Source organism: Microtus ochrogaster, unplaced genomic scaffold (genome assembly GCF_000317375.1).
Source record: "Microtus ochrogaster isolate Prairie Vole_2 unplaced genomic scaffold, MicOch1.0 UNK47, whole genome shotgun sequence".
NCBI classification, from domain to species: domain Eukaryota; kingdom Metazoa; phylum Chordata; class Mammalia; order Rodentia; family Cricetidae; genus Microtus; species Microtus ochrogaster.
The window spans coordinates 1969431-1979759 of record NW_004949145.1 but is presented as its reverse complement, the minus strand read 5'-3'; the positions used below and the strand labels follow the sequence as shown (position 1 = coordinate 1979759).

At 54.5% G+C, this 10329-nt stretch overlaps 1 protein-coding gene across 11 annotated transcripts in view; it reads right to left on the bottom strand.

Moving 5' to 3' along the window:
- Positions 1-10329, bottom strand: part of Shisa7 (shisa family member 7) — a 19669-nt gene that overhangs the window by 2440 nt on the left and 6900 nt on the right. For 4 of the 11 annotated variants that reach the window (XM_013354542.2, XM_026777112.1, XM_013354543.2 and 1 more), the window contains 5 exons: positions 8093-8813; positions 6234-6388; positions 4075-4125; positions 3036-3185; positions 28-2464 (listed from right to left, as the gene is read on the bottom strand). In XM_013354542.2, coding sequence (XP_013209996.1) covers positions 1827-2464; positions 3036-3185; positions 4075-4125; positions 6234-6388; positions 8093-8772 — 1674 coding nt within the window. In that variant the 5' untranslated portion in view covers positions 8773-8813 and the 3' untranslated portion in view covers positions 28-1826. Of the gene's footprint in view, positions 1-27; positions 2465-3035; positions 3186-4074; positions 4126-6233; positions 6389-8092; positions 8928-10329 lie in introns of all 11 variants that reach the window. The other 7 variants (XM_026777113.1, XM_026777115.1, XM_026777114.1 and 4 more) reach the window with 3 other exon arrangements.

The window sequence follows — 10329 nt, the reverse complement described above, 5'->3', positions numbered from 1 at the left end:
TAGTGAATGCTGGGAGATGATGGGGACCTATGGCTGTAGTGAATGCTGGGAGATGATAGGGACAGCATGGTTCTGATGGCTCCTGGGAGATGATGAGGTGAGCATATTGTAATGGATTCTGGGAGGTGATGAGAACATGCTGTGGCAGCTCATAGGAGATGGTGATGATGGCATGTTATGTGGATCCTGGGAGGTGATGACACCTTGGTTGGGAGGAATGTTGGGAGACAGTGGTGATATCATTAGTGGTAACAATTCCTGGTAGATGATGATGTGCTAGTTGAGGTGAGTCTTATGGAATCCTGGGAAATGACATGATTAATACTGGATCCCAACTGCTATGCCATCATGAAAGGAGTACACTGGGTAGCATTGATGGTATCATTGGCAAGGTCAGCAGCACATACACTCCAACCCTCTCCCTCCAATAGGAGATGGGGGCTCTGTTGATAGAGCTGACGTCTTTAGATATGGCAGAAAGAAGTAATGCCAGCCTTTGGCCCACCTATGAGTCCCAGGATTTAGAAGCCTCATGGATCAAAGTGGCCTCCTTGGAGCTGAAGCTCATCCATGGGTGCCATCCCCAAGGACTCACTGCACAGGCCCAACCTCCCTTTAGAGGTGCTGGTAGACATCCTGTTGGCCATGTCCCTGGGGTCATGGGAAGAAGCCATGGAGCTAAGTTATAGGGAAGCAAGACAAGGACTCTGATGACAATCACTACTGGTGGTCATTGAGAGTGGGGACTGCCTCAGAAGGAAATCCTTTATGATGATGTCCAGGCAATGGAGGGCATCATCGCCAGCCTCCTACAGACAGGTCACTGTCTTGGCATCCCTAGTGCCAACACCCTCATAGTACATCTCAGGAAAAGCTGCTTTCTCTGGCATCTTCCCGAAATGATCTTGGGCTGGACACGCCCAACTTTATCACAACCCAGCACAACAACAGAGGTGTCCCCTGGTGTCATTTCCAAGCAGGTGGTAACTGGTGGTCACACCACATCAGGGCCTCCTCCTGGAGAGGTCCCTGGGACAGGTGGTCATTACTGGTAATGACATCGCTTGAAGAGGCACTGTCCCTGTGATGGCGCCATCGGGCAAGGCACCTATTCTGGTGATGGTATCACAGGAGGGAGGCAAAATCCTGTGACAGCACTATGGGAAGGAGGCCTAATCTTTAGTGAGGACACATGGCAGGGCACGGTCCCCTGCAGTGTGTCCCAGGAAAATGGCTTAGTCTGTAGTCATGGCATCGTGGGGCAGAGGCATCTTCTCCACAGCAGAGAAACATCTGGACAGTTTCAAGAGGCCTTGGTGCTCAGGATGATATCAAGAAGTCTCAAGAAGCGGGAGACTTGTCTCTGCAGTGACATCACAGAAGAAATCTTTGTTTCTAGGGATGATGGGATGGGACAAGGCATTGTCTATGGTGACATCACAGGGAAGGAGTCTCTGGTGATGTCATGCAAAATGGACAGCCTCTAGTGATGACCTCATGGGCAGGCCTCTTCCTCTGTGGTGACCTCATAGGAAGGTTTAGTTCCTGCAATGACATCATAGAACACAGACATATTTGCTAGCGATGACCTCATGTACAGGCCTCTTCCTCTGCGATGACATCATGGGAAGGAGGCCTTGGTTCAAACAGTGACAAAGTAGGAGGAGAGATCTCATCTACTGTGACATCCCAAAAGGAGGTGTGGTCTCCGATCCAAGGGCCCATCTGGTCTCAGACCCTTGGTGTGTATGATAAGCCTGTGATGGAGATCTGGGCTGGGAGGAGGGGGCCTCAGAAGCCACAGCCCCCAGCGCTCTACCCTGGCCTCAGACAGTCACTTCATTCTTGCTGGCAGTGCGCAGGTGCTGTGGTAGGTGGTGCCCAGGAATGAACTGAAGCTGCTCCAGGGTTCCCTGGCGCTGGAAGGGTGGCCGGCGGGCCAGTGTGCCCCCACCCCCACCTGCATCGGACATCCAGGCTGGCTGAGGAGAGCCGTGAAGGGCGTGGTGATGGTGGGCATGCAGGCCTGATGGAGGCAACCCATGCAGTGGTGTGGGGGGGCCCCCAGGCCCCAGCAGCAGGTTGGAGTGTGACGCAGCCAGGCTGGCCCGGGTGGTGGGGTCTGGAGGCAGTGCAGGACTTCTTGGTGGTGACAGCAGGTGCTCTCGACTCTGGCGGAGGGCCTCCGGTGAGGACAGCAGCAGGTGTTCCTGAGACACCAGCCGCGCTCGAGGCAATGTGAACTCATAGCGGGAAGCTCGGCCATCACCCAGCAGATGCTCCTGGGACATAACCCTCCGGGGGTTGGGTGCCGGTGCCAGGCCCAGCTCTTCGGGACCACCCCAGCCATCCATGCGGTAGCCACCTCCAGTACCAGGCCGCCGCAGTGCATGCAAAGGCAGGGTTCCACGGGGCATCTCTAGATGTCTGCGCTTCAGGTAGGCTTCGTCTAGATCTTTCTCAGCTGGAGGAGAAGAAAAGACAGATCCCATGACAACCCAGAGCATCCTCCCTCAACCGTATTGCACTCCACCCAGGAGGTTCTGCCTGCATGTATGCCTGCAGGCCAGAAGAGGGCACCAGATCTCATTAGAGATGGCTGTGATGGTTGCTGGAAATTCAACTCAGGACCTCTGGAAGAGCAGCCAATGCTCTTAACCTCTGAACCATCTCTCCAGTCACGGCACCCAGAAGGCCTTAATGCCTGAGCAACAAGAGTCAGCAAGCTAAGCAGGGCATGGTGGTTCATACCTGCAATCCCAACTCTAGGGAAGCTGGGTTTGAGGTCAGCCTGTGCTACACAGTGTGTTCCAGGACAAAGTAGGTTACAAGGCGAAGACTCAGTCTCAGAACAATAAATTAAATACAAATAAACAAAAACCCAACCCAAAATATTTCAGGTAAAACTAGGAAAAAACTAGGTAGGAAGGTTGGAACCTTTTGAGCTCCCCACCACCCCACTGCTGTCCTTGGAACTCAACACACCTTCCCACCCCACCCCCGCCATAGGCTAAGTTCCCCTTCCCCAAACTCACCCAATCTCTTTAGAGAGGAGTAGCGATTCAGTTCTGATTTCACAGCAGCCTCATAGGATGGGGGAAGATGCGAGAGGTTGTGGAAGGATCGAGAGCAGGACAGAGTGGAGTAGTGCAGGGAGGGGCTGGGTGGTGGCATGGCTCGCCAGTCTGTGGCGGGGGAAGACCAGGTTAGTGCAGCCCTTCTTCCTCAAAGCCAGGTTCCAGAGCCTCGCCCTCCTTCCCTCAGACCCAGGGACCCAGCGCCCAGCCCTCTTCCCTCAGACTCAGGTTCCCAAAGCCAAACCCTCCCTCACACCCAAGAGTCCAGAGACCAACCCTCCTCCCCCAGGCCCGGGAGTCCAGACCCCAGTCCTCCTCCCTCAAGCCCAAAGACCAGATTCCATCCCTCCCTCCGATATAGGAATCCAGGTCTTACCCCTCCTCCCTGAGACCCAGGGTCCAGTACCTCTTTGCCCTCCTCCTTTAGACCCAGGAGATCCCGCCACCCCCGCCCCGCGCAGACTCAAGAGTCTGAGGAAGGAGTCCAACCCTTCTCCCTTAGACCTAGGATTTCAGACCCCAGCCTGCCTTTCTCAGACCCAGGGGTCCATGCTCTAACCATTCTCCCTCGGACCCGAGATTTCAGGCTCCAGCCTTCCTCCTTCAGAGGTCTGGGGCTTGGGAGGTGAGAGATCTGGGGTTCTAGCCTGCGAGAGCTCCAACCTTTAGGAGCCCCTCGTTTCCCACCACAGTGGACAGGATTGTGGTTGAGGATGAAATCACATTCCAGGTTGGGGACCGCTGGCATTTGTCAGCACCCACTGAATCCTGGCCCCAGCTGGGGATGCATTCCACGCATCTTCCCAAAACTTGACGGGAAGGAGATCACCACTTCCGGTGTCCTCTCGAGGACACTGCAGCTGCCTTGGTGGCCAGCCCCACGTGAGCATCGGCTCACGGGGGTCTTACTGGGGCTCCACCCAGCACTAGGCTGGGGCTGCCCACAGTGAGGGCCTGAAGGACCCCGACTCCCAGGGCGCCTCGGCCCTCTGCGTACCCAGTGTGGCAGCGCGGTGCTTGGGACTGTTGACGTTGTAGTGCAGGTTATCTGAGGGACCGAGAAGGGAGGTGACGTCACTGTCATCGCCATCCCAATTGACACTTGCCCGGAAGTGTGTCACTTCTGGCTCCCAGTTCCGTGCCGCTCCCACCCCCTCATTAGAGCCCCACAGGTTGACTTATTCTATCGGTCCAATCGAGGAAACAGAGAATGGGGGCTCAGGATTATGGCTGAGGATGAGCTGTCCCTCTTATTCACCCCGATACCCAGGCCAGAACTCTGTTGGTCTCCGTATCACCTTTTGGTCTCTAACCACTCAGACCTGGTGGCCGCTCCTGACTCCACATCTGTGCCTTGACAGACACCCTCTCTCTGAATCATCAGATGTGCCAGTTTGAGGTGGGAAGCCCCGTAGCGGCTGTCCCTCGGGCACTCAGATGCCTTCTGTGGCTCACCATCCCCAACAGGAAAAGTGGACCATGTGGGCGGTGCCCGAGGCTTGCCACAGGGCTGTTGCACATTCTGTAATACTGGTCTCAAGGCTTCGAATCTCTTCCTTCCCCTCTTTGCCTGAAGAGTGAAATCTCCCTCAAGATCTAGCTCGAGCCTTCACAAAGTGGCTCATGACTGCAGCCCCAGTACATAGGAGGCTGAGACGGAAGAACTGCCATGAATTCAGGGTCGGCCCAGGCTACAGAAGCTCCCGACAGCCTGCGGTACAGTGTGATACCTTATATTAGGAAAAAAAAAATTAAACCTGATGCTGTAATCCTGTAATCCTAACATTTGAAAGACGTAGGAAGGAGGATCAGAAGTTCAAGTTCAGCCGGGTGGTGACAGCACACACCTTCAATCCCATTTAATTCCAGCACTCCAGAGGCAGAGGCAGGCAAATCTCTGTGAGTTTGAAGCCAGCTTGGTCTACAGAGTGAGTTCCAGGACAGCCAAGGTTACCCAGAGAAACCCTATCTCCTCCCTGCACCCCTGAGCGGGCCCAGACCCTCTTCTATCACTGCATGGGCTGTATCCCCAGCCTCCAGAGCCTCGTTCATCTCATTTCTTCCCTTAACATAGGTTGCAGATTTCAGAACATAGTTCTTTTACCTCATCTTTATTTTCTTTTTCTTTATTTTTTTCTTTTCCTCTTTTCAAGACAGGTTTCTCTGTAATTTCAGAGCCTGTCCTGGAACTCACTCTGTAGACTACTCTGGACTCGACCTCACAGAGATCTGCCTGCCTCTGCCTCCCAAGCACTGACATTAAAGGTGCGTGCCACCACCGCCTAGTATCAAGTATCATCTTTTTTTTTTTTTTTTTTTTAAGGTTTCACTGTGTAACCCTGACTGGTCTTGACCTCACAGAGATTCACCTTCTTCTGACACCTGAGTGCTGAGATCAAAAGCATGAACCACCAAACCTGACTTCCATTTTATGTTTTTCCAGGCTGGAGATGGGAGCCAGATTGCGTGCTAAGTAAACACTCTATCACTGAACTACATCTCCAAATCCCTTCCTTTTGGGTGCTAGACAAGTGGTCTACCCATGGGTCCCACTTCCAGCTCCTCACTGGTCCATTCTACCCCTGAGCTGCATTCCTACCCCTTGGTTTTCTGGGATAGGTTCCTGCTATTTAACCCAGGCTGCTCTCCACCTCTTGATCCTTTTGTCTCAGCCCTCACTGAGAGTTCTGAGATTACAACTGACTGCTTTGCTTCCTGCTTGAAACACCTCAGTGGTTCCCCACTGATTTCAGAGCAGGGTACCTGAGCTCAGCCTGACACCAAAGAAGCCATGATGTCTGCGGTCTCAGGCCTGAGAGCCCCATAAGTTCTGCTCCAGCCACCCGGAGTTCCTGCAGCTAAAGTTACTCTTCTCTCTGGGAAAAGCCCCCACCACCACCCTCTCACCGCCCTCCCCCATTTTCCTGCTTCAAACAAGACTGGAATTTTTCTTGTCCACTATGGCCCCTGGGATTTCTCTTAGGATGAGTAGAATGGGCGGTGAAGGGAGAAACAAGAGGGTCAAGGCTGATGGATGAAGACCAGAGTGGGGCCCAGGAACGAAGCGGGAGAGGGGCGGCACGTGGGGAAGAAGGGCAGAACCACAGGGTTGAGGGCGTGACCAGAGATGAGATTGCATCTGTCACTTGCACTCACCGAGGTTGGAGGGCTTCATGGTGTTGTAAAGGTTCTTGGGTGTCCTAGGAGGCATGCTTTCTGGGCCTCCTAGCCCTGGGGTCAGAGAGCTGCTTCGGGCCCGGTCTGGGCGGGTTGTAGGTCCTGCTTGATGCCTCAGAATGTCCACCAGAGCTCTGAAAATGGTGGATGGGTAGTCGGGGACTGGGGTGGGAGGGAGATGGAGAGGCCCAGGCTTCTTTCCCCCTCCCTATTCTCTTCTGTAGGGAGTCTGCAGGGCAGAGATGTGGTCCATCTTTGACTAGGCACTTTTTTTTTTTTTGGTTTTTCGAGACAGGGTTTCTCTGTAGCTTTGGAGCCTGTCCTGGAACTAGCTCTGTAGACCAGGCTGGTCTCGAGCTCACGGAGATCCGCCTGCCTCTGCCTCCCGAGTGCTGGGATTAAAGGCGTGCGCCACCATCGCCCGGCTAAGTCTTCTAAGGTCCACCTTTCTCAGCCACACTTCCTGACTGACATATTCCTCCAAGAACTCTTTCTGTGGTTCATCCACGTACATGTTCCCGTGTTGTCTTGCCCCACCATGAACCTTATTACTGTTTTTTGGGTGGCCTTCCTGGTTGCAATAAAAGATGCCCTACTCGTTCACTTAGGCGGACCTCAAACCTTTTGGAACCTTTCCCCTTTCCAGACCTCCAAAGTAGACCTCCACAATACATCGTCATCAGTTCACTGCTCAGCGCCTCTCCCACCGGGAAATCACGGTCGGCCCTCACACAGGATGTCTAGGTATTGCAATGGTCTCTGTCCACCTCTAGTGGCTCTTCATAGCACACAGAAGAAAAGCAGCCCCTTTCTGCTACGCCTCAGACACCACGTGCACACAGGACACCTCTGGAATGTGTCTGTGCCCTCTGCCTGGAACAACCTCACACAGTAGCTGCTTGACTCTTATCTCTAATTCCTTCAGGGTCCTGCTCAGACTCTTTCCAATCTTCAACTAAACAAACCTCTCCCTGAAACCAACACTCCTTCTCTTAACTCTTTACATTGTACATTGGATTTTTCCCCCCATAGCGGTTGTCAACGTCTAGAGTTACGTGGCATATAGGCTTTCTGGGTCTACCACAAATATTTTATGAACACTTACTCAGCTAGGACTCTATATGAATCAGCTCAGTTATTCTTTAGAATCCGAACAAACGGAGGTCTGTTCTTAGCCCTACTGTCTATGCGAGGAACCCTAGGCACAGAGACCTCCACATCACATAGATCACAAGCAGAATGCTTGGGCTTGGGACACAGGTTTATTCAGGAGGGCAGGGCTTTTGTCCCATTCTGTATCCCCAGCTACTGCCCCACAGAAAGTTTTTTTTTTTAAAGAAATATTGGTTGAAGCCGGGCGATGGTGGCGCACGCCTTTAATTCCAGCACTCGGGAAGCAGAGGCAGGCGGATCTCTGTGAGTTCGAGACCAGCCTGGTCTACAAAAGCTAGTTCCAGACAGGCTCCAAAGCCACAGAGAAACCCTGTCTCGAAAACAAAACAAAACAACAACAACAACAAAAAGAAATATTGGTTGAATGAATGAACTCTCCCATCCCAATTCTTCTCTATAGCCAGGCCCCAGTTATTTCCCACCACTAACTTGGACCCCACCCATCCGTGTAGCCACACCTTAAAGCTTCCATCTCCCACAGCACAGGCCCCGCCCCCAAGAGCCACCCCTATAGCCCAGGCCACACCCCCCAGTCAGGTTGCAGGGCCTCTCAATGCCCAGCTTCACCTCCCAGCATTAAGGCACCGCCTCCATCAGATTGCTTGGCTTCCCAGTGCCCCGGCTGCGTGCTCCCTCCTGTCCCTCCAGCCCCTCCGCATACCTACCTGGGCACGTTGATCTCCCGGTGCGCTCTGGGCGCACGCGACGCCTTGCTGAAGGCCACTTTGGCACCGACGCCCACCGCCAGGGCGAAGCTGATGACTCCGCACACTACGTAGGCTGTGCTGCCCCCAGGGCCCTCTCCCCCACGACCCCCAGCTCCCCCGGCCCGACCCCCTTCCAGCCACCCTGCCTGGCCCGGTCCCGGGCCCCCGCCCGCACCCCCAGCGCCCCCAGCGCCCCCGGCTAGAGGCGGAGGAGTGGTGGCCCAGCGTGGCGTGTCATAGTTGGAGCAAGAGGCCTGCGCCAGGCGCATGTGGCGGTGCTCGCAGCAAAAGCGGTAGTGGCAGGTGCCGCAGCAGAAGCGGTAGGAGCCGGTGCTGCAGTTGAAGGTGGCGTCGTACTGGCCCATGACATCGTAGTAGCCGTGGCAGAGCTCGGCCGGAGGGGGCGCCCGTGCCGCTGCACCCGCGCCACCCGCGGGGCTGGTCTTGGTGGCGTTAGCGCCGGTGCCCGCCGGGCTCCCGCCGCCCGACAGAGCCCCGGTTAGGCGCCGCAGGTGCGCGAGGAGCGCAGGCAGCGGGCCCGGGGCCACTGCGCTCGTATCGTTGGATGGGCGCGCCTTGGCTGGACCCGCGGCGGAGGCCAGCAGCGCGATGCTCCCGAGCAGCAGCAGGGCCCGCATGGTGTGCACCGGGACGCCAGGCTGCGGATCTCGGAGCTGAACTGCAGGGGTGGAAGGGGAGGGCAAAGAGAGCAACTAGAGGGGAGTGAAATGGGAGAAAAGAAAGGTCGGCGGGGATGGAGGAGGGGCTTGCAGAAGTTATAACGAAGGGAGCACTTGACAGAGAAGGAAGGTGTGAAGACAGAAGGCGGAGGGGGAGTTGAGGAAGATGTGTGGGAAGGGGTAGTGAGCGGCATCCAGGGACCCGCAGAGTCCAGGAAGGAGGGAAAGAAATAAGAGAGGGAAGGAAAGAGAAGGGAGGGCAGAAAGAGGGATAGGGAAGAGATGAGGTGGGGCAGCAAGGCAGTAGAGGAAGCAGATGTGAGGAGGGGAGGAGGGAGGGAGAAAGAGAGAGAAGGAACGAGAATATGAAAATTAGTTCAGAGCCAAGCCACGAGCTAAGCCCTCAACATGGGTGCAGGAACACATAGTGAAGTGGGGAGTCATCATAAGTCTTGTCCTATGAACCTGTAGAACAGCTGACAGACATGCAGGTGATGTCCCTGTGTGACAACCTGAGATGCCTCCTGGTATGGTGACACATGCCTGTAACCCCAGCACTCTAGAGGCAGAGGCAGGAGGATTATCTGAAGTTTGAGGCCAACCTGAGCTATAGAGTTAAGTTTCAGGCCAACCAAAGATACATACGGAGACAAACAAACCTACAAAGGAAAGTTGTCTTGGTAATGGGGACACAGTATAGTTGGGAACTACTGGCTTACAGTTATTTGGTTCTCAATTCTCCAAACATTCCCTAACTCTTTCACACACGCGCACACGCACGTGCATGCGCACGATTTCATATACAAAAGTGTCACTGCTGTTCACAGTTTGGGAAAAAACATATTCGATGTGGGGGTGATAAGAAGAGAAATGTAACTGGGAAGGTGGGTCAGAAGGGCAGGTCTTTTAGCTGTCTCCATGGCAACGGTCCAGGCAGGTCAGAACAGACCAGAGTGGGCAGGAGAAGTTACGGGGGTGTAGAGACAGTCTGGCAGGGAGCCGGGAGAGCAGAGCTCCACCACAAGGCAGGATAAGCAGCTCAGAGCCGGGGCTGCAGGCAGAGGCAGGCTCTGGTAGGTTCCCCTCAGAATCTCCCCCTCTTCTCGAATGGCATCTTGACAAACCCCAGAGAGACCAGCTGCCCAGGAGCTTCCTTCCACAGACTCAGCACGAAGGAAGGTTGTGCCTAGTGCGTGGGACAGAGACTCCTGGAAACAACCCTTGGATCCATGCCTGAGGATCCTGACCATCCTCCCCGAGCTGTCAGGAGCATCAAGGCTGGAACCTCGAATAAAGCAAGCGCACAGTTTCCTGGGGGTCTAGGGTTGACCTTCCAGAGAGATGAGGGAGCGGCTAGACAGAACTGTCATGTGTGCTCAGACACTGAGGAGAAACATTGAGAAGTGACAGACCCAGAGGGAACTAAAACAGCACATGGGCGGTGTATTAAAGAAAAAATCATTAGGTGATTTTATAATTCGTTCTGTCCACTGTGCATGCCTGCATGCCTCTCTT